The sequence below is a fragment of the Apostichopus japonicus genome, chromosome 23 (genome assembly GCF_037975245.1).
Source record: "Apostichopus japonicus isolate 1M-3 chromosome 23, ASM3797524v1, whole genome shotgun sequence".
Classification (NCBI taxonomy): domain Eukaryota; kingdom Metazoa; phylum Echinodermata; class Holothuroidea; order Aspidochirotida; family Stichopodidae; genus Apostichopus; species Apostichopus japonicus.
Window position 1 is genome coordinate 7,578,329 of NC_092583.1, and position 25,402 is coordinate 7,603,730.

Below are 25,402 nucleotides of genomic sequence, written 5' to 3' on the forward strand. Positions count from 1 at the left end.
CTCACGAATGAACTAGTACAAAGCTTCGCACCTACATTACTCCATTAAGTTGATGAAGCTGAGAAAGGGCCAAGGTTTGAGAACCGAATTGGGTTTAGGGAAAATAAAATACCATTTCGCATGTCTTTTCCTGTCTTTTTGCGATACAATGATTTCTAGGTTTGAAGAAGTGTTTTAAGTGCATGTAACAACGATACTCTCCAGGATGCTGGGCCATTTTTCTACTTACTTACTTTTTGGAGGGGACGGTACTGGGATGGGTCCCAGATACGGTAGTTGTCCAAACCTCTCCCATATCGCTATCATGCATGCTTGTAGTAAGGATTGTAAGAACAACAGGTAAGACCACGATCCAACCTGTTGCTTACCTTTAGTTGAGTAACTACGTTAAGTAGTTTAGGCAAATCCCATAAGTAAAACAAAACAAACACCCCCCCCCCCCCAATGAAAAAGAAATGCAATTAAGCTAGAGGACATATTGTTGATACCTTATCAAACAAAATATAGCATTTCGGGGACATTTTTTGGTGGTCCCGTAACATTCGTTTAAGAAGTGATGATGTAGTGGTCATTTAAATTGGTCAAGCACTCTTTGGACCGGGGAAGACGCGTTATGGTACTGTTCTACATTGTCCTTAGAGTTCATATTACTCCTTGATTCGGTGGTCCAAGGCGTGCTTGGTTTTATTAGGGCCCAAAGTTTTTTGTGGTCCTGTTACATCCATTTAATAAGTGATGATGTAGTGGTCATGTGAAATGGTCAAAGCACTGTTTGGACCGGGAAGACGCATTGTGGTAATTTTCTAGGGTGTTACTAAAACGAATGACAATTGCGTTACACATAACGAATGACAATATGTTGTTCTACACCGTCTTCAGCGTTCATATGACCCATTGATAAACCCTCATTATCTTTTTAAAAATACACTAAAATGTATTTTGTCGATGACAAAATCTTGATAACCTCGTACTACAGTCTCATAGAAATCAATTTCTATGTACAATCTACAGTTACTTATTCGCGAATGTCCAACGTTGAACGCGGAACAAGTAACTAACTTCACACCGGTGGCAGACGACACGTACATCAAAACAGCGAAGTTCCAAACATTCTCGATAACGATATGGAGCAATAACCTTAACAGATACTTATTCACAGAAATCTCTTCTACATTTGACAACATGTCGTTCTTTCTTGACTCTTTTGTTATGTTCACCACCCAGGTAGTATATGTTTTGCATTGCTTTACTTACAAAATTGACTCTGTTGACTGGACATGTATTATCGATCATCTGACTAGGCCTACAGTACATGCAGTATTACACGGTAACTTCCCTAATGTGTTGTACTGGTACTGATATGACAGCTTATACGGTAACTTCACGATGATATGTATGGACCCTAAATTAAGTCTTTAGAAGACTTCTTTAGAAGTCTTTTAATGACATTCACTCTGATGTCGGTATGTGATTTAGTTCAACACTTAATCAATGTCATAGCATCAATGGTGTGATCAGATTTCACCAGAATTTAATAAAGCCTGGCATAGGCCTATTCTTGTTTGTTAAGGTCTCCAGTCAAATTTACCCAAACTGTGTGCATGCCATACAGTTTCACTGTATAATTCCTGTAAGCGGATGTAATTATTCATGAAAGTGCCTTAGAGTACACAATTGATGTGTCCTCCTGATACTGTATCTAAACAGTTTTCTTTGAGGCTGTGCCGGCCTTGATAAAAATTATGTCTGAAAAAGTGGTTACAACTTGACTTTTTACTACTGTACAGCAACTATACAGTGTCTGTCAGTGTAGTTACATGTTTTTAAAGAACAATACACAAGTAGGAAACATGCAAATTTACCGTATACCACCATGTAGTTGCACCATAACAACTATTTACAGAATTGTACCATAAATGTTAACACACACCAGAATAACTTGTTAAAGTTGAATCAAGCTGAACCAGTCAAAAAACTCAAAGATATCATTGTTCCTTATCACAACACCCATTTAAAATAGCCTTGCACTTGCAAGTTCTTCCACATTGCCCTTTAAACTTTTCTTACTAGCAAATTAAAGCTCTGATTCATTTCTTTCCTTTGAACCCATCTCTGACCAGTTAAAGAATAATCTGGTAGCTGAGGTTGATTGTGCAGTGAAATAGATGATACTGATTTGTTGCACAATTTAATTTATGATGGGTTAGTTTACCTACATTGTTAGAATTCATCCGTAGATCATGACGGTGGCCTCTGAGGTTTAACAGGGTCTGTTAAACATTGTAGTATAGATATGATACAGATACAGAAAGTTGAACCACGCAATGTACCATGTGATTCATGTCTTTATAAATTGGACAACCATTCCTTGAGTCACTCATGAAAAGTACAACCATGCTATGTAATTTAACAAAGTTCTCAAAAAAGTTAAGTGTCTGAATGACAACTTTGATAAATTTTCCCACATAAGAATTACGTGAAAAGTCATTCAATTCTATTGGATGCAGTTCCTTTGCAATACAGAATCACACTGCCCACAATAACAAATGTGCATAAAGGGAAATAATGAGTTGAACCCATATTCCAATTCAAATAATGTCATATTGATTGCCAACTAATAGATTGCTGCTACTGTTTGACATTCATAAACCTGTTGGAAATCTCATTGTTGATTAGTTTAAATTTTGCAAATGGCACATGGCTATTACATAACATATCTTGTACAGAAGGTGAGAACATGTGATGAGATACAGTATGTATGCTCACCAATCGCACCTTAACTGTGATCAAGGTGCACGCTTTTGTACAAGACAAATCCTTTTAGTTTTTTTGACATCTATTCTTTGCATTGTACACATCAGAGGATCTGAGAAAATTCAGATATATATGACTGAAAGTATGAAACAGCCAGTATCATTATTGGGAGTCTGAAAAGTTAGTAAAACAGAAAACAGCATTCATTATAACCATTGTCATCTCAGAATGATTCAGTGTGCTTGCTAATCCCATGTCATTGAATTTCTGCAAAGCTATTTACAGTAGCTATACATATACTGTATACTGACTAATTGCATACAGTATCTGCTTGTAATGTATGACTACATTAAAGTACCAGCTTCTGTTGTCTTTAATCATATTTTTGAGAGTACAACAAAAGACATCATGTATCATGATTCAGCCTTGTTTATAGATTCACTCCAATCCTCTCCTCTCCAATCCTCAAAGTACCACCAAACAACTACAGTAGTCTAACATCTTTCTGTTGAATCATCTTCTTTGTTTACATTTAGATCCTCTTCTTTCTGGGAGGATGGGTGTTCTTTATGAAACGTCTCTTCAAGAATTACGAGGTGAGTATGTCATATTAATGGTTTGAGTAGTTAATTACAATTTTCCATTAATAAGCTAGTGTAACTGTTGTTCTACGATATCATGTGTGGCTGTTTGGTTTTTTCATGATCATGATTAGTAACGTCGTACAGTAAGCCTTTACTGTTATTATCGTAAACATATGAAAGTTTAGCCTATATAGTGGTAATTTATGTAAATCTTGCTAGTTTATCTCCTTTTAATGAATTCTGCTTGAATGAATTGTACAGAGCTCACAATGCAAGGCTGTATAATACATTCAAGTTAAGTCGATTTGACAGACCTGAGAGGTTCAAATTAAATCATATACAGGTCCTATCACAAAGTAGTAGTTGCATCTCTACTCCAGTTTTAATATCACTACCACAGTGTAGTACTTCACTGTACGTTGCAGCGATACAGTAAGATTTCTTTCAGTATTGTCCTACACAGTTGTTTAACATGGTAAACCATGAAATTGGTTATTGTCATCCAAGGGCCTCTGCCAATCAATGGCTGATGTCTTTGATGAAGTACTTTCTGTTGGTGGTTCTGAAATCTTCAGATGTCAATTTTGAATTTCTTTGCGGCTTTCATGAGAGCAAATTTGCATCAGAAAGAGATGAGTGTGATAATAAGAAGAGCTTCCTACTTTGCCCTGTGGACTATTGACACTTTACTGTATTATCGATGCGGATGTGACATACGTGACTACAACATTTGCGTTCAAAATTCCTCTTCAGATCCCTTAACAGATTCATCTACTAATTCAACATATTTTTACATATTGTGATATTAAGTATTTAAAGCTAAGAGATGCTCAATATTGTCATGGTAACAAGTACCGTGTTTCCATCATTGAAAAATAAAAATGGTCTCTCTTTCACATCACAGGTCCATCATGTGGTTGTTTTATTGGCCTTCTCGATAACCTTTGCCCTATCATGCACCATGTTTGAGCTCATCATCTTTGAAATTCTGGGCATCCTGAGTCACAGGTACGGTTGATAATGAACATCTGATTTCAATTGTGTAGGAAGGAACATGTTATCATGACAAGTGACTCCAGGAAACAACATTCAGAAAGTTCAGGGCAAGGATAATTTATACATGATAGTCATTGACCAATTCATCAGTGCTATGAACATCAGTTTAATATTCATTTAATACATTACATGTAGTTGCTTTTGTTTTATCGAAGATATCTTGCTATAAACTGTATATAATTTGTCCAATCATTCTCTCTGACCGGGCTGAGACCTGAAACCTCCCCACTACTAGAAAGATGAAATAAGAAAAAAAAATGATATCGTTTAACAGCAACATAGTGCAATCACCTTTATTACAAAGAGAGGACAGATATTTCATCATCTGATAATTTTTTTGAGTTTAATTGAATTATGAGGAAGGTTATTGCTCATATGTGTAAAGTAGCTATTACAAGATGTCAAGAAGGTTATGAAGTAAAGTAGTGGACTTCTGTGATATGTTGAGATAATTATGTACAGTAATAGTGGTCAATTTGACCGGGGGCTAAGTTTCATGGAGGTGTACAGATGTTGCAGTACAAGAGTGTTCTTCTGAAGTTATTTATGTTTTATTGTAAAATTTGTCATAGCAGTGAAGGATGTCAAAGGTCAGGGGATAGACAATTTTGTACAGATGGTGTTAGGTACTACTGTATGAGTTTTCAATATTACTCACACAGTAGTTTACACGATGTATGTTTTCATCGGTCTTGTTTCATAATAGATTGTAACTTTCTTTTCCTTTTCTTCCAGTTCTAGATATTTTCATTGGAAGCTGGATCTGTATGCAATCTTATTCACTCTCATCGTTATACTCCCATTCTACATTGCATATTTCACTGTTAGTAATCTGCGATTTGGTAAGTGGTTTTCAACATACTTTAGAGGCCGCTCCAATTTAGGGAAGCAGACGATATATATAGCAAAGAGTGCTCAATCGAAAGCTTTATTGGTTAATGCCTGTAGATCATTCTGTTGGTGGATGCTTCACAGCTAACAATAACAGATGATGTTTTGTTAAGCTTGCATAGTTCTCATGAATGAAGTGTCTTTACAGCAATCCTTACCTCACCTGTCCCCTCACAACAACTGCACCCTATCAATCATGTCTAGAGTAACACGTTAATCTATTAAGACCTGACTGCTCCAATCCACTGCCGTCCTCGTTCTACCACTACTGTAAGAGAGACAAAACTGTCAGCAAACTGCTGATCTACTGCCAAAAGCCTGTGTAGGTAACTATGATCTGGCAAAGATCCTGCTAGGATCAAAAGAGAGTGTGACATTAGCATTCACTGTCCCATACTTTTCCAGTGATACAATAGAAAGGGTGTTCACTGCGTCTGTCTTGCCCATCCTAGTATATACGATTCCAGTTTGGTATCATTTTGTACGTGTTAAAGATAAGAGAAGAATAAGAAGTTTCCTTAAATTTTGTCCAAAAATTTTCAGGCTTAATTATGAGAATCTTGTACATAGAGTCAATGAATCTGCTAGGAATGAATTTGTAAGACTTGTCAAAACTATTCAAACTACTAACGAACATCATCTACATTCCAAGCTCAACTCTCTGTGCAATAAAACAAATTATAATTTGAGAAATCCAAATATCACGCCATCTTTTAGAATTATACTCTTTAAGAACTCTTTTATTTACAGAGCAGTCCTTTTTGTACAAATCGGCTCCTTAGATCCTTATTGTAGCTTTTTGATAATGTTTTCAAATTTTAATTTATTAGTATTTTGATGTTCTGTATATATTTTATCCTATTTATAAATTTCTCTGTAAATTTTTATACTGGAACAAAGAAATGAAAAGGAATGAATTTGAATGGTGTCAGTTCTTGTGACTGTATAGTGACAGATATGAATCTGATGAAGAGCAAAGTCAAGTGTGTTAGTGTTAATAGATAAAAGGGGAAAAAATAATTTAAAAGCAAACTTCCAGAGATCCCAACTAACACCTTTGAAGTGTGGGAGTTTGAAAATTGTTTGAAAATACAAGAAGTAAAAAAGAACGAAAGAAAAAAACAAATTCTGCACGGTGCAATCAGTATTCAAAATTTTCAGAAGAATCGTTATTTACAGCTTACTTGCTTCCTTTTCAAGGTCCATGAATTTTTTTTTGCCCAAACACATTTTCAAGTACACTTTGTTTGGATTCATTGCAATTGATTGCACACAGTGATAACTTTTTCGAAAAAAATTGATATTGTTGTTTTAAGTTACAGTATTTGCTTTAATTTGTCTTCCTTCAAAAGTTGAGAAGAAAAGAGTGGCCCTGTTCCTGACAATAGCAGCTTGGTCTATCTTTATCTACTTTTTCTGGAAGTTGGGTGACCCGTTTCCTATTCTTAGTCCGAAACATGGTAAGTTGATGAAGTTTCATTATTAAAAATACAATAACAATATTACTAGCTAGAAGCACTGCATTTTCTGGCCAAATACTGTCCATTGAATCCTTGTGGTATATGATGCAATATTATTTGCTAGATACTGTAAGTACTTGTGTCATACTGTTAACCATTAAACACTTTCACAATTGGTTACTGTTTAACAGGATGGGACTTGTTAATCAGGCCTATAGCCAGAAATTCTAGTTGGTGGGGTACCAACAATTTAAGGAGGCCCAGGGCACCAACAAATTCAAGGAATTGAAGGGGCACAGCATTTTACACAGGCACTGTACCCACCCTGGCTATGGGCTGGTTGTGTAGGGTAGAGGATACACAACATGGATATTGCCCTGAGACTTGATTAAACGTTAGGCTATGAAGCCTATAAATTAACATCACAATCCTTTGAAATTGATTCAAACTTCCACTTGATGTTTTATTTGCATGTATTGTCTTTTTCTCTTCTGAAATTAATGTAAAATAAGTTCCATCGTACCTAACAAAACTAAAAATACAGCCACTACGTCTTAATTTAGCATAACTATTATATCAACTTACTTGGCTAGATCTTACAAAACTATAGGTTAAGTGTAATTCACCCTCAGCCAGTACATTATTTTGATCACATGAATCGATCAACGTGGATTGCATTTTTGCATTGCGCAATATTATCTTCCTTTGAAGTTTCAGGATTTCAGAGTCTGACGTAATTTGACGTTTTTATATGTATTAGCTTCGAGCGGTGGCTCAGAAGTAGTGTGAACCTGGTAAACGTATTACCAACAGGTCTGCACACTACACAAGTCACAGGTACAACACTAGTCTGCATAGCAAACACTTTGAAAACAGTGTTTCTAAGACTTCATTTGCCAATATCCAATCTAGCAGCATCATTCAGAAAGATTTGCCTTTGTAACAGCAGGGCGGCAATTGCTAGCAATACGATTGTAAATGGCTGTGCCATGCATTATATACGTAGAATAGAATGCAGCTTTAATTTAAATAATTGAAGCCAGTTGTCATTCAACTTCAAGAAACTTTGCACCTTTATTTAGAAATAATTAAACGTTGATAGTCACAAACCAGCATCAATGACATCCAACAGTTTCTATCACGTTTGCGAATTGTTTCATTGATAAAACATACCGATCTGAACGCACGTTCCGATAATTACAACATAGTATTAAAGGAGATCTTGATGCAAGAGAGAGAAAACAAGGCCTGCTTGAGCTCTTGACCAATTCCTTTAGAAATTTTAAAATAATGAATGAGATTACCCTCCAGCACTCTACCGTAAGTGCTGATGCAGTCGATCCTAATAGAGAATACTGTACATGAATATCTGACTCATTAAGTGGCTGAGGACTTTGACAAATGCTGACAAGTGCATTACAACCTGGATTAACTGGACCTCTGTAATCCATATCCCGGATCATCCAAATCGGATATCCAGTAATTGTATACATATCATGCTATACTGTGGCACTGTTATGTTGATTTCAGGCAGATACATATAGGCATACTGTAATACAAAAATCAAGGAGTAGTAAATGTTAAAGCCCCCTGCAGTTATGTTATGAAAGACATTGTATGTCCAATAAGCAAAATAGATTTACAGTCTCTATCAGTGGTTCTCAAAGTGGTCCCTGCCGCCCCCCGGGGGGTGTTGGGAAGTCTCAGGGGGGCGCTACAGGGTACACAGGGAGTAGGGGGGGGCGTTGGCACTGATTTGAGGGTCCCTGCGATTACGACACATCACTGCAGCGATCTGGCCTTGACATAACTGGGAGAGGGGATCTGCTTCTCTTCCTCACTAAGATGGAACCAGACATTCGTAATCTAGCAGCGTTTCATCAAGCTTACCCTTCACACTGACTGAACTACATTTGGTCTCTCTGTACCAGTTTCACAGGATGCCTGCCTTCTGCAGGTTTTTGTTGTTCTTGCAAAAAACTGAGAAAAAAATAAATATTGTTGAGAGAAAATTCATTGTCTTGCAGGGAATGAAGGCTATTTTTTAATTCCTATGTGCATATCTTCGGGCAATCTGGTTGCTCGCTTGAGCAGCTGACTATGAACCGTAGGTCAAGAGGAGGGGCTAGGGGAGGGGGGGCATTGGGACAATTCAAGATGGTCGAATGGCGGTTGTCTAAAAAAGTTTGATAACCACTGGTCTATAGTAACAAAATCTCAATTATCTGGATTTTTTTGGGGGTCATATTAGGACATTAACCCCTTACTCCTAGGTGTGGAATGTAAATAATTTGATCGTTGCTCTGTTTATTTTCATTCTCAGGTATTTTATCTATAGAACAAGTAATAAGCCGCGTTGGTGTAATCGGTGTTACCATCATTGCCTTACTGTCTGGGTTTGGTGCTGTCAGCTGTCCGTACACCTACATGGCATACTTTATGAGGTAAGAGTAATCTTTGATAGGACAAGTTATAAGCCGTGTCGGTGTGATTGGTGTTACCATCATAGACTTACTGTCTGGGTTTGGTGCTGTCAGCTGTCAGTACACCTACATGGCATACTTTATGAGGTGAGAGTAATCTTTATAGAACAAGTAATAAGCCGTGTCGGTGTGATTGGTGTTACCATCATAGACTTACTGTCTGGGTTTGGTGCTGTCAGCTGTCAGTACACCTACATGGCATACTTTATGAGGTGAGAGTAATCTTTATAGAACAAGTAATAAGCCGTGTCGGTGTGATTGGTGTTACCATCATAGACTTACTGTCTGGGTTTGGTGCTGTCAGCTGTCAGTACACCTACATGGCATACTTTATGAGGTGAGAGTAATCTTTATAGAACAAGTAATAAGCCGTGTCGGTGTAATTGGTGTTACCATCATAGACTTACTGTCTGGGTTTGGTGCTGTCAGCTGTCCATACACCTACATGGCATACTTTATGAGGTGAGAGTAATCTTTTATAGAACAAGTTATTAGGCTGTGTTGGTGTGATTGGTGTTACCATCATAGACTTACTGTCTGGGTTTGGTGCTGTCAGCTGTCCGTAAACCTACATGGCATACTTTATGAGGTAAGAGTTATCTTTAATAGAACAAGTAATAAGCTGTGTTGGTGTGATTGGTGTTACCATCATTGCCTTACTGTCTGGGTTTGGTGCTGTCAGCTGTCCGTAAACCTACATGGCATACTTTATGAGGTGAGAGTAATCTTTATAGAACAAGTAATAAGCCGTGTCGGTGTGATTGGTGTTACCATCATAGACTTACTGTCTGGGTTTGGTGCTGTCAGCTGTCCGTAAACCTACATGGCATACTTTATGAGGTGAGAGTAATCTTTATAGAACAAGTAATAAGCCGTGTCGGTGTGATTGGTGTTACCATCATAGACTTACTGTCTGGGTTTGGTGCTGTCAGCTGTCCGTAAACCTACATGGCATACTTTATGAGGTGAGAGTAATCTTTATAGAACAAGTAATAAGCCGTGTCGGTGTGATTGGTGTTACCATCATAGACTTACTGTCTGGGTTTGGTGCTGTCAGCTGTCCGTAAACCTACATGGCATACTTTATGAGGTGAGAGTAATCTTTATAGAACAAGTAATAAGCCGTGTCGGTGTGATTGGTGTTACCATCGTAGACTTACTGTCTGGGTTTGGTGCTGTCAGCTGTCAGTACACCTACATGGCTTACTTTATGAGGTGAGAGTAATCTTTATAGAACAAGTAATAAGCCGTGTCGGTGTGATTGGTGTTACCATCATAGACTTACTGTCTGGGTTTGGTGCTGTCAGCTGTCAGTACACCTACATGGCATACTTTATGAGGTGAGAGTAATCTTTATAGAACAAGTAATAAGCCGTGTCGGTGTAATTGGTGTTACCATCATAGACTTACTGTCTGGGTTTGGTGCTGTCAGCTGTCCATACACCTACATGGCATACTTTATGAGGTGAGAGTAATCTTTTATAGAACAAGTTATTAGGCTGTGTTGGTGTGATTGGTGTTACCATCATACTGTAGACTTACTGTCTGGGTTTGGTGCTGTCAGCTGTCCGTAAACCTACATGGCATACTTTATGAGGTAAGAGTTATCTTTAATAGAACAAGTAATAAGCTGTGTTGGTGTGATTGGTGTTACCATCATTGCCTTACTGTCTGGGTTTGGTGCTGTCAGCTGTCCGTAAACCTACATGGCATACTTTATGAGGTGAGAGTAATCTTTATAGAACAAGTAATAAGCCGTGTCGGTGTGATTGGTGTTACCATCATAGACTTACTGTCTGGGTTTGGTGCTGTCAGCTGTCCGTAAACCTACATGGCATACTTTATGAGGTAAGAGTTATCTTTAATAGAACAAGTAATAAGCTGTGTTGGTGTGATTGGTGTTACCATCATTGCCTTACTGTCTGGGTTTGGTGCTGTCAGCTGTCCGTAAACCTACATGGCATACTTTATGAGGTGAGAGTAATCTTTATAGAACAAGTAATAAGCCGTGTCGGTGTGATTGGTGTTACCATCATAGACTTACTGTCTGGGTTTGGTGCTGTCAGCTGTCCGTAAACCTACATGGCATACTTTATGAGGTGAGAGTAAGCTTTATAGAACAAGTAATAAGCCGTGTCGGTGTGATTGGTGTTACCATCATAGACTTACTGTCTGGGTTTGGTGCTGTCAGCTGTCCGTAAACCTACATGGCATACTTTATGAGGTGAGAGTAATCTTTATAGAACAAGTAATAAGCCGTGTCGGTGTGATTGGTGTTACCATCATTGCCTTACTGTCTGGGTTTGGTGCTGTCAGCTGTCCGTACACCTACATGGCATACTTTATGAGGTGAGAGTAATCATTTATAGAACAAGTAATAAGCTGTGTTGGTGTGATTGGTGTTACCATCATAGCATTACTGTCTGGGTTTGGTGCTGTCAGCTGTCCATACACCTACATGGCATACTTTATGAGGTGAGAGTAATCATTTATAGAACAAGTAATAAGCTGTGTTGGTGTGATTGGTGTTACCATCATAGCCTTACTGTCTGGGTTTGGTGCTGTCAGCTGTCAGTACACCTACATGGCATACTTTATGAGGTGAGAGTAATCTTTTATAGAACAAGTAGTAGGCTGTGTTGGTGTGATTGGTGTTACCATCATTGCCTTACTGTCTGGGTTTGGTGCTGTCAGCTGTCCGTAAACCTACATGGCATACTTTATGAGGTGAGAGTAATCTTTATAGAACAAGTAATAAGCCGTGTCGGTGTAATTGGTGTTACCATCATAGCCTTACTGTCTGGGTTTGGTGCTGTCAGCTGTCCATACACCTACATGGCATACTTTATGAGGTAAGAGTAATCTTTAATAGAACAAGTAGTAAGCAGTTTTGGTGTAATTGGTGTGACCATTATAGCGTTACTGTCTGGGTTTGGTGCTGTGAGCTGTCCATACACCTACATGTTGTTCCTAATAAGGTGATGCAAATTCCACAAAATATTGTTTAACCTGAAGTTAGGGTTACAAGAAATGCTTAACTTTGTGAAATTTGTCGGTATTGGATCCAACACTTATATATGTATAGTCTACACTTACTTCTACAACACTTTCACAGAAGATGTAGTGATGTACCTAGGCATAAACTATTTGGCATGTATGGTGCTAGACAATTACTGTCAGGAAAGTATATGTCATGAAATGAAATTTTATCATGCATTTTGGAACATTTGCTTTTAAAGCTGTTAATGTTTTATATATTTTTATTTTCATAAAAAATGTAATTTCTTTGTAGAAATGTTATTTTCCTCTGGAAAACTGATTAAGAAAACCAAAACCATTTTCAGCTCAATTGCCAAAATGACATCATTTACCCTGCTGCTGATGCCAGATACATTCGCAACCTGTTTCGTTACAAGTCATAATTCAAATCGCTGAATTCAAAAATGCAGTGACTCAAACAATTTTGTCACCTTCATGATGCAAAATACTGTGTACTGTGGTTTCTGCTTAAAGATGCAGAAAATTTCCACAATTTTGTCCAGCAATCAACTTCAGCCATTGGAATATCTCTTCAATTATTTCCTCATGAACCTTCAAATGGAGGAGGAGAGAGGGGGGGGGGGGGGAGGAATCAAGGAGTAAGTCTTTTGATGAGTTGCAGTCTTAAGTAAATGTTCTCAAGGTTTGGAAAAAAAAAATCTTTTAGAATTGCAAAAAGTGGTCTCACAACATGATGCACTCAGTTTTATGAGGAAATAGAACCAGATGTCACATTTCCAATAATATAAACATTGCATATATAATACAAAAGGTAAATCCATAGTTTTACTATTTATGTGAACTAAGATTTTCAACAAGAAATTACAATGCAAAGAAATTCCATAACATTTGAAATTCCAGAACATTGGAAAGAAGTATGCCTGAGTTTTGCGATGCTCAACATCAATATCTGTTCCCAGTTCATAGAGATGTCTAGAAAATGTCGAATTGAAAAAGATCCCTGGAAAACTCTTTAAGCTCCTTTATACAGGGCTGTTGCTTATTATTCTCAGAACAAGAATTGACTTTGATAGTAAAAATATTATTCTAATAATTCCTTTGTTTTATATATAATTTAATTATAATTTATTTATAGAGAGGTTAATACCAGTAAGATCCATTCTTAGATGTGATGATGCGTCTATTCCTCAAGCAGCTAATCAATATTTCATGATGACTAAATATATCTGGTGACGATAGTAAAAGTTCATGTTTTTGTTCATGTTTTCAGTTTATTTAAACAAATTTGTTTTGGTTTCTTCCTTTTCAAGTGAAGTAGCACTTGACAGAGATAACGTTTGTAGTGAGTTGCTTGAATATGTGACAGAGTAAGTTAGATAAATGACATCATTCTCACTGCATTGGCAATTTTCATGTACTCCGATATTTCACCTTTCACTTTCCTCTCTTTTTGTTCTGACTAGGCTGGTCACAGATAATGACATCCAAACACATGAGCGGAAACTGATGCAAGTTATGGATATGATTCTTACAAAAAAGAAAAGGTAGATTTTTTTTTTTATGTAGAAGTATTGAGTGACTTGATTAAAGATTTTATGCTTGACATATGTCAAGTTATAATTTCATGTAGTAGAGTCACATGGGTTACACTTCATGGTCTAGAAAGGTATGCAAAAATATACATGTACATTATAAAGGAATGTTTGTATGTTGCTAAAACAAAACTGTGATGCTACTTACAAAATGTAAGTTTAAGTCCATATAGCAAGCTGTGTTATTCAAACCTAATGACAACTGAGAGATTTCTTTCTCTTGCATTGAAACAGTGAGTTGTTCTTATTTAATATCCCAGAAAAACACGATTATACAATTAAATATGCTGGCAAAGGGAATGTTTTATTGGGGGTTTACCTGTGAACAGGGCAACTATTAATACAAGCAAAAATACAAGCATAGAACTCAACTAAAGAAGTCATGCTCATGAATAAAGCAATATGTTTTATATCTCCTTCTGATTCCTGGTACTAATTTTGATGCTAATTATATGGTGTTGAGAAGGACACCTTGCCTCTACTAGGATAAAACAATTAGCAGCTTCTTTACATTCTCCCACATAACCCTCTCTTGTATTAGTTAAACAGTATAAACTCAACAGTTTCTGCCTCTCCCTTCTTTTTCGTCTTGTAATATTTTTGCAGGATAGCCCTTGCAGAGCGGGATCAGCTTCAGAGAGGTTCCTCGTCTCGCAGCAAAGCAGGCTTCTGGGGGATGTTTCAAGGAGTAGGGTCTTCAGGATCAAATGGAAGTATCCTTTTTAAAAAGTCTTGAGTTAAAAGCAATAAACAGTTCATTTATACTGATAAAGTAAACTTTGTCTGCTTACTGTTAATACTGTTAATAGCTTACTGTTCATTCGCTCCTTCCACAGGAATAACAAGCAGGTATCTAAAGTTGTTCAGAAATGGTGCTGCGTTGTTGGTGTCCATGAATTTGCGGTTAATAGGTCAGCAAATGATCATTCAGAGAAGAGTCAAGTAACAGTGTGAATTTGCATTGTTATGTGAATAAATATCACATGGCTTGGACAGTTTACCTCAATCAATTCAAGTAATCTCCTTATATCAGCAGACTGTTCAAACTTTGTCAATAAATTTCACCACTAGTTGTTCCTTACACTGATTTCTGCATCTGTTATACTTACATTATGAGCAAATGCCTACAGTGCAAACCACAGAATATTCTTGAATATATTGCATTTTAGTAAGTTATAACAATTGTGGTTTTGCACTATGCCCTTTAACTGTAAAATATTTCAGATGTCTCTCAATTACAACAGGAGGTCAGTGGATATGAGGAACTTAGCAGACACCTATTCCTAGAACTTGTTGATTTAAACAACACTAAGGTACAGTGCTCCTTTCTTTAAACATAGTCATTGATATTGAATCATTCATGTCACTTTCAAGTGAACATGTATCTCTTCCAAATTTTTAGAGATATTAAAAAGGCGATCGGGCCTGTAATTAAAAAATGTCAGAAACCAGATTAGACCAGAACTGTATCTGTTACCACATCCAGATACCTTCAATATATGTCTTTTAAGTTTGTAGAAGAGGGAATAAATTAATGTAAAAATCTTTGTGAAATTTGGTAGAATTCTTACATGTCGTGTTAAAGCTTGATCTACATTTGATTGAAATTTAAATATTTTGTATTAAAAGTGAACTTGAAGCAAGCATCAGTAATGTCACCAGAGGTACACATTGATGAAGAATGTTTGTTATATTTCTTTACTTTTGACTTGTTTGTTTTGACCTCTGTTTGGGCCCTGTTCCAAAGTTCTCTTTAGGGTTTGTAAAGAGTATACAACGCCAATATTGTTTTAATTGTTATTCCCTCCATTTATTCAAGTTCTGTTGAAATTACTAAATATTTGCTTATAAAGAAATATAGAAAAGTAACTTTACATCAGTAAAATAGTTCACAGTGTAACTTCACCGAAACCAAACTTAGGAAATAATCCGTAGAATAGTCTATCTAAACAAATCTGAACAAAAGGCATTTAACAACTCCACATAAAGTTTTCTTATAAAATCATTATACTTTTCTATAATGACAGCAAAATTGAACTTACAGAACTCATCCTTTAACTGTTTTTTGTGCTTAGTTTCATATCACATAATTTTCTCATGTGTAAAAAAATTGTAGGGTGTCTACATCCCTTTCCAAACCCAAAGAAAATGCTTTGCTTAGAAAAGAAAAACATGCTTTCCTAAAAAGAAGAAGAAGTGATTTTCCACTTCTGGTGATAAAACTGGCAGTGCGACTGCATTCTCAAAATTTGTGTTAAAAACGTTCTACTTCGATCTGAAGAAAATGTACGAAAAATAACATCTGCCCCTGCTGCTTATAATATGCACATTAGACTTTACTTCTGTGCATCTGCTGTGCAACTGTAACATAAATTGGATAAATTTTCATATTTGTGGCCAAAAGTAACACATTTCACACATATATATATATATACAGAATCCAGATTTCCATAGTTACATTAATCAAACAGATGCAACGTTCATTGTGGTGGGAGACATCACATGAAAAGTAAAATCAGTTTGCTTTGAAATGGTTGCATACTCTCTTTCTTTTCTCTCTGTCTCTTTCATCCAGGAAAGAATAGAATATTCTAAAACTCTGAAGGGGAAGTTCTTCAATATTATGGGTCACATATTCTCATTGTATTGTCTATGGAAGATTACCATCTGTACAGTCAATATCATCTTCGACAGAGTCGGAAAAACAGATCCCGTCACAAAAGGAGTCGCAATATGCGTGGACTGGCTAGGAATAGAATTTGACGTAAGTGCAGTGAAAATGCTCTTCTCTGGTACAGTCATATCCATTTGAGGATTAGATTACGTTCATCTGGATTCAAAAAAAGGTGCAATGATTGTCGAGAAATTGAAAGCAAATTCAATATTTACTTTCATTTTTTTTTCATCTCCTTTGGAACAATGACTGCCATATGACCGTTTACCGATGTTGCTATAGTTAAGTTTTATTTCAGGCCCTGACTAATAGTTATGCTTAAACCATCTTTTTCAGTTGATTTTGATATCAGTTTGTACGAAAAGTATATTAACATTGCGGTTTCAGTTGCAGAACTAGTCAAACTTTCTTTCAAGTAATGAAGAAATCTTAAAAATTTAGAAAATTTCAAATTTGATTATTGTATTTTACTGCCAATTCCAGGGAAATTTGTCCAGTCTCGAAAATTATTGTTTGGTCAAAATGATCTAGGAGTGGTGTCTTACTTTTGGTCAATTGCAGAATCTTATTTTGAGTAATTCTTGGTAGGTTTTGGAAAAGTTGGTGTCCACAAATGTGGTATTTTTGACATTTTTATCTCAATACATTACATGTATAGAGATATTGTAACAGTAAGTGGGACTCTCTCTTCTCTTAAAAATTTTTCAGCGTCTTCATACAAAGTTCTTTTTCTCTGGAATTTCCAGAGCAAGCATATGTCATATAGGCCAACAAAAGTTACTATTTTTTATTCCAGAATTGTATCTCATTCTATGACTTTTTCACCGATTTATGTCCAAATTTGGCCAAATCACTCTGAAAAACAGTTGAAATAAGGCCTTTTTGCACACGCTCCAAAACTTGTTTGTTTCATTGTTTTTGATGATTAAGCCCCGACTCCAAGTCTTGTGTAGCAGATTGGCTATGACTCAAGCCCTGCCTCCAAGTCTGGTTTGTAGCAGATTGGCTATGCCTCATGGCAGCTACATATACGAAAATGGTCACCCTCACGACCAATTTACTGTACTGTTGTGAGATGCTGGTACTGGTCGTGTATTGCACACTAATTCCATATACACATTGTTGTGCATTTAATTTATATTAGGACTTCGTCTGTTTATAGCTCCATGGTTTTAGTAATATCAATTTAAGGATTGTTCTGTTGTTCAGGTAGTTTTTCAGAGCAAGAGTCATGATAAGTTTGTTTGATTGCCCATCAGGTATTTTGTATAATTACGTATACACTTTGTTGTGCTGCTGAAGGCTACAAGTTTAGGCTAGGCCTAATGCATTCTATATTAGGCCTTCATAAGTAATAGCCACATTAGCATTGTACTGGTGGTGTTCAGGCAGTTTTGGGCCAGGGTACAGTAAGTTTGTTTGATTGCCTTACAGTGTGTTTTAATTTTTAAGTTAAGTTTCCAACTTATATATTAACTGTGACTCCATAAATTTAACATAATCTTAATGGGATAATACAACAACTATTCATTTGGAATAGAGTGTATATTGTGCATTTCTAGAATGAAGCATCATTATGAATTAACAGCTTGTTTGGTATATTTCTTTAACCCCCCCCCCCAAAAAAAAGAATTAAAAACAAAAATTATAATCTATCGCATTTTATTTTCACTGGAGTATGTATAAAAGAGGAGCCGGCCATAAGCATCACAACTTTTATAAGACTATAGAAATTGGATAAGGTTATGTTTTATTTATAAGAATATAATAAGGTTATAAGAAGTATGTTTAGCTTTCTTTTGAACCTGTGATGTTTGACATCAAATATACAAAGAATTAAAAGAAAATACTAAAATGGAGAGGAACTGGGGTGGCTATTAGGGGAGGAGGAGGCCACCCATCACTTTCAATTTAAAACTTATATTCTACTTGTACATTATTTTTTCCAAGTCATAAATCACGAAATCTTCATGTCAAAATTATTGAGATGGAAAAACGTGGGTTGTTTTGATAATTGGAAGTGTACACAGTTTTGATGGTAGTCACCACTACAGTCTACAGTAACCTACAGTAGGTCGATAGGCCTAGCTTTCTCAAGGCGGGCATCAAGAATATGGTCGAGTTGTTCGCCTCTTCTTATTTGACTGTTGTCATTGACGTCAAACTATATGACCAAACATATTATATATATTGATATTGATAATTGTAGAGACAGAGCAAAGATAAGAAACTAGGAATCGAAATTAGAACTTCCAGTATTGAGATACTGCGTCATTGATGCTCTTGTTACTCTTTGTCTCTCCTTCACAGGTTAAGTTTTGGTCTCAACAAGTTTCTTTTGTTTTGTATTGAGATACTGCGTCATTGATGCTCTTGTTACTCTTTGTCTCTCCTTCACAGGTTAAGTTTTGGTCTCAACAAGTTTCTTTTGTTCTAGTGGGAATCATCATCGTTACTTCCATCCGGGGCTTACTCATCAAGCTAACGAAGGTAAACAAGTCATCAATCAATGTCATGTGAAATCTACTTCTTAGTGAAGATTTAGGCAATTAATTGATGAGAATATGCTGCACCACCATATAAAAACTCAAATTGGCAACCTTTGAAAATTAATTATTAGTGAATTGGTGATTATAAAATATTGGAATTGCTAACAGGCAATTGCTAACAGGCAATAAATATAGTGGTACACTAGAAAAGTTATGCCTTGCACTAAAAATCACAATAATTAATGGAAAGATGAGCTTTTCTTGAAAAGATTTGTCATTTCACGAAATCAAAAATATTATGCACCAGGTAATTTTGTGAATGCCCTAAGCAGTTTCAAACTTCTTTTCATAATTAATTAATTAAGTAATATATTTATGATTCATCCGCCACATATCTGCCTCTTTCAATTACATGTTTGTGGATATCACGACTGCTACCAGATATTTCTGCACTAGCCATGGCAAAAGTTACGTGTGAACTTTATGCCACAGGCATTTTATATCACAAAATACATCGTTCCTCCCCCCCCCCCCCCCCATGTTAGTTATACTTTATGTGCATGTTGTTATTATTTTAGAACCTTATATATATGAAAGAAACTTTAACAGAAACTTTCCCATGATGACTTTAATATTGAAAACTGTTGCTAAAGGTGTACTACATTCCCTGATGTTCAAATAGTGGCTCTGACTTCTGAAGATTAACTAAGTGGAAAAAAAGAAAACACAGAAATTTTGGAAAATCCTTCTGCTTGGGTGACCATTTAAGAAGTAATTATTACAGAATATTACAGAATTACAGAAATATGTTTTTTTTTCTCAGAATGGATATTTTCATTTGTTTAGTTGCGACGTCATTCTTGTTTCTTTCTTTTTTTTCTCCAGTTTTTTTATGCCATGTCCAGTACCAAGTCCTCTAACATCATTGTCCTCTGTCTAGCTCAGATTATGGTAAGTTTTCAGGGAGTTAAATAAGCATCCTCAGGGATGTGCCCAGGATTTCTTGAGTGCCTGGTATACTGATTGCCATCCTGGGGGAGGGGTCTAAGGGGGAACGGGTGTCCCACTCCCCTATGAGAAATTTTTCGATTTTTGAAGGTGCTCAGATGCTAAATGCTGGCACTTGTGTAGCTTTTTAAGCATATACACAAGTACTAGTTTTGCTAACCATTTACATTTTTTAATTTTTTTTTTAGTGAAATATATTATGAACCTGGTAAAAGTTTTTTATTTTGTTCAAAGAGATTTAACAAGAGACCGATTGAGAGCTGTAAGTTATGTTTCTGGCATGCGTCACTGGTGCATTATTAGTCTGTATGATTTTGGCATAGGCTAGGCCCAATTTATGTTGAATATATTGTTAGGAATGTCGGGATATTAGATGAAAATAGTGCTGAGCGGGATTCACGATTTTTAAGACAGTGCTGGGCGGTAATTTTTAGTGCTGGGCGGGGCCGCCCAGTGCGGCCCAGCGTGGGCACATCCCTGCATCCTGTAGGTCAGTTGCTTGTTAAACCCAATTTATTTTTTCCTTTGAACATGTGCAGTTACGATCATAAAACTGGTACTTAAAAAAAAAAAAAAAAAAGCTCTAGCACAAATAGAAATGGCATTTGTACTTTGTTGCAGTCACTCACCCGCTCTTGATAATGACCTAAAGCATTGATCATTTGCCGAGATATAGAGACATTTTGACGACAAGAGATGCTAGGCGAAATGTCACGACACCATGTATTATTCTCTCATTGCTTATGGCAACTAAAATGTCAGAGACTAAATTAGAGGTACTAATATTGTATGATATATTTTAAAAAATTTTGCTTTCCATTGTATCTGATAATGGTGTTCTTGATTTAGATTGTTCAGATCCATTCAGAGAAAAAATGTTGGATGTCATCCAGAGTAATTATCTCGAGGTGCTGAATAAGATTGTGAAAATACTCTACTTTTGCTAGCAAATATGGTGGCCTGGTTAACACCCTATCAAAGAATCTGGTCATCTTTAAGTACGGTACCTGTACAGGAGAATTGTTTGGTTGTACATATTGACTGCATTAAACAGTCTACATAGCAACTCATTTGGTCATTTTCTGCTGAACAAGACCCTTTAAAAAAAAATGTTCTCTATAAGGGAGGGAGGGGAGAGGCAGGACTTTTTTTTTTTGCTTATTGCATTGACCCTCGTTAAAATATTGAAACTGTCCAACAAAACTTGCAAACATAAATATCAATTTAGAAGTAATGACTTGTGTGAGTTATTAATGCCCTGTATTCCTCGTACATGTAAATCGACCCTATATAGTATTCCTGAAAGGAGCATGTAATTTTTGTAGGTACTATTGCAAACATTATTTCTGCATTTCTCAATAAAATTTGTAGGGCATTACAACACAGTTTGAATGATACGCGGTCCGGTAGTTTTTTCGTCATTCTTTCCGTGGTTATTTAAAGTCATGCTTTTTGACCTAAGTAACAAAAAAGGTTAAATATATATTTGTCTGAAGCTCAATAGGAAAATTCTGAGATACAGTTATTAGGTATTTTAGGTTCTATTATGTGCTGCCCTATCTATTATGTGCTCAACCTATAATTAAATCATTGCCTGTACATAGCTGGTAATTCTTGTTAAATTTTCCGAATTCAGAATCAAAATAAATTACAAGGTTCAATCCCAGGGTAAACTTACTTTTTGCTAAACTGCTTCTTTTTTTAGAAAGAAAATATGATAAATTTCATAGAAGTTATATTCTTTCTGTTTTATATAATTATTGTTGATACTTTTACAGCCTGTAGAAACCCTGCTAGTAGTAGTTATTATTATTATTATTATTAAAGCCATCAGTCAAAGTATTGAATCTGTTTCTTACCCTCATGTGTAAAGGCCCGGTCACACTATACCGATTTTTTATCGGAATACTATCCGATTTTCCCGGAGGAATCAAAACAGCCTGTTTTTCGTTCGGGTCTTCTAGCCACAGTGATAAAGGACCTGATTTGCTATCTGTTGAGCCATTCCGATGTGGAATAGCCCTCTCCTAACTTTTGATGTTGACTCTGTTTCCTTTTATCGGATAGCTATCCGATTTCTCTTCCGATTTTTATCGTTTTTCGATGTGACGTCACTTCAGAATGTAGTCCGTTCCAGAACCCCTCAGATTTGGAATAGGTATTCGAATATTCCACTGCATTCATTACATTCACTACCAAAAACCTCACTCTTCGGCCAAAAATCAGAAATATCGGACCGTATTCCGATAAAATATTGCTGTAGTGTGACCGGGCCTTAAAGGATCATCTTGTCTATCAGTTTATTACATTTGGTCTGTTAACTGAATATGCATATAAAACATAGGTAAACAAGACCCATGGGACATACCCATTGGATAAAATCAATAGTCTATAAATATTTATAAGTTTTAGGAGTATCACTTTCCTTGACAAAGTTTTGATATAACGATGCCTTTACGGAATAAGATTTACTTTTAGAACCGTGACTGAATTGAATACTTACATTGTTTCATCTGTATTCAACCTGAAGAGTTTCTCAGCTATTCGATGGTTCATGTAACATTTAGCTATATCGGTAAAAAAAAAATGGCCATAAATTATTTAAACTGATGGTTGTAGAATTCCTCAAAGAACTTAGAACACATTATCCATTTGCAAATAAAACTATTATAATTATTGCAGTACAGAATAAATTGCTGTTTACATTTTATTTCATAAACTTTTTGCATGTCATAAAAATATTAATATAGCGCAGGATCCGTGCACAAACCCTGCTCTAATACATCTATGCATATGCATATGAAATTTGCGATACTCTGTAGGAGTTTTGCTGCACAATAACAGATAATAATTATTCTCACTAGTAGCAAACAGAGTTATTCAAGTTATTCACTTAACAACCTATAGCAGATGAAGTTCCATTTATCCATCTTTAAATCCTCTCCTATGTCTGTCTCTCTGCAGGGCATGTACTTCGTCTCCAGTGTCCTATTGATGAGGATGAATGTTCCTCCCGAGTACAGGACCATCATCACTCAGGTCCTGGGTGATCTCCAGTTTAATTTCTATCATCGGTGGTTTGATGTCATCTTCTTAATCAGCGCCCTCAGCAGTATCACATTCTTGTACCTAGCCCATAAACAAGCACCTGAAAAACACATCTACAGTTAAAACCAAATCATTACATTTTTTTTATTTTTGATGATGCATTTAGTTTTGCTAAGAGCCATAGCTTCTGTTTACACTAGATCCGGGTTGACTTACCCCTAGGAATTTGGGAGATCACATTCCTAAGAATTTAAATACAACCTGTGTACACTTCCATCTGGATCAACTGAAAAGCTGTTTGTTACACAGCAGTATTGTGCAATGCATAACATGCTTTGATATAGGTTTTAGATGTATATATATCTATATACAGAGGTTAGAGTTGTTCTGTGGCCAGCTTTGAACAGAGAACCTTTTGCTCTTCAAATTTGATTCTGGGCTCCAGTATTCATCTCAGATCTCCTCTGAGATTAACATATCTCCGAGGTTGATCAGGATCAAAATCACGTTTACACAGTTGATTTGATGAGTATTTCTATACTGAACTTAATAGGGGTCTGGTGTGAGACCCAGATCTAGTGTAAACAACTAGGCCCTTAGGCAACTGTGCATTTTACAAGCCGTGAGTTAGGTGCAATAACTCTGGTATTTCTAAAGGAAATATAACATTGCAAGATACTTTCCCTTTATAGCTAACATATTTATTATGGCTCTCTGAACTTGTTGCAAGAGTGATTTGGCACTTTTTGAGAAATATATTGGAAAGGAATGGCTATTGTTAACCCCGTATGTGACCCCCCAAAAAAGGAGTGTTACATAATATGATTGGCTATTGCAGCATAATTTTATTGATTTCTTGATTGATATATTAAAAGTTTTAGCATGTCAATATGAAAAAGCTGCATGTGATTTTCTTCCTTTTTTTCTTTTTCCATTTTTACATATTTGCAGCAAAGAAGAACTATGTAGACTTTGTTATGTAATTTGAGTAATACATTCAAAACAGTTTGCCTTTACAAAAACCCCCTTGTTTCTCCCTACATCAAACAATATCCCCACAGGTAAAGGTTGACACCAAAACACATCTAAAACTATTGAGTGTTGCTCAAATGCAGATGACCTTTTGATCAAATGCAGACATGCTATTATATTTATTCACCAAACGAATGTTAACTAATGACTAATGAAGGTCTCAATTCAAAACTGAAATTTTTCTTATCTGGATTCAAATTTTATATATAATAATTTAAGTACAAAGACCAGATAAAAAAAATCATATTTTTGGCCATTTCAGTCATTGTTTGAAGTCAAATTTGACGATTCAGTCTAATGAAATTTAGTGATATTTGTTATGCCTTGGCCTTGATAGTAGTTTCAAATTTGTCCTTGGCATGACAATAGATACCTAACGAGAGGCATTCTTTATTGGTCAGCATCTTACCCGAGAATTCATTTTTAAACTTTCAAAGCATAATTAATATTTATGATTTCTTGATATATTGTACCATCTCATCTGTTAGCTTATTTGTTATTTATTCTTTCTCTGTCTTATCTTGTCTAGTTTTAAAAAAAAAAATGTTTGTTCAGAATTTACAAGTTTGAAGTTCAAGAAAATGACTAATATAGAAAGAAAAAACAAAATGAGTCCCAGTGCCATTTTTCACTTTTATTTCGATGTTAAGCTAGATAGATCTAAATTTCAGAAATTTACACAGCTGCAGTTAGTCTTGAAATTAAACAACGAAAGAAATAAATAAAAAAGAAGAAACGAAGGTGTAAGAATTAATCATACACGTTTCTACTTGGGATCAGTTGTATGGTATCTCAATTCCCCTGTCCACTCCTCTGCGCACGCCACGGATTCTTCAGGATATGTGCATAGCTTCAGAGAATCGTCATATCCGGTACTTGAGACTGTTAGCAATCCAGAGTATCAAGCCATCTCTCTTTTGAAATAAAATCTGTCAAATTTAATATCAATGATATGGAAATTAAACCTGTTTCATCTTCAATGATGATCTAAGTTTCAGAAATTTGTCACCCTCCCGGGATGTACTATGTCCGAATGTTTGCTCCTTGATAAACAAGCCAAATATGATTGTGATGAGTTGTTTGCTCCTTGATAAACAATCCAAATATGATTATGATCAGTTCATAAACGAATAAATGGTCATCAACTTTATTAAATTTGCTTGTTGTTCTATAGTGTTAGTAGTTTCTGGGTTAAGTTGCCTCCAGAGACGTTATTCTTTTCTGAGACAAATTAATGAGCTTGATGAAATAAGTTAAATCTAAGTTAACAGTTAGATGATAAGTTAGTAGGTCAAATGACATAATATTGCTGGTACATATACATTCGGTCG

At 35.9% G+C, this 25,402-nt stretch overlaps 1 protein-coding gene across 1 annotated transcript; it reads left to right on the forward strand.

Moving 5' to 3' along the window:
- The first annotated feature begins 1,036 nt into the window (after positions 1-1,036).
- Positions 1,037-24,684, forward strand: LOC139964761 (Golgi pH regulator-like). Its single transcript, XM_071966713.1, has 13 exons — positions 1,037-1,224; positions 3,291-3,350; positions 4,243-4,346; positions 5,130-5,236; positions 6,638-6,745; positions 9,069-9,189; positions 13,692-13,772; positions 14,427-14,533; positions 15,045-15,133; positions 16,396-16,584; positions 18,895-18,984; positions 19,869-19,934; positions 22,956-24,684. Exons 1-13 carry the CDS (start codon positions 1,183-1,185, stop codon positions 23,160-23,162), a joined length of 1,371 nt encoding a protein of 456 aa, XP_071822814.1. The 5' UTR covers positions 1,037-1,182; the 3' UTR covers positions 23,163-24,684.
- Positions 24,685-25,402: the final 718 nt, after the last annotated feature.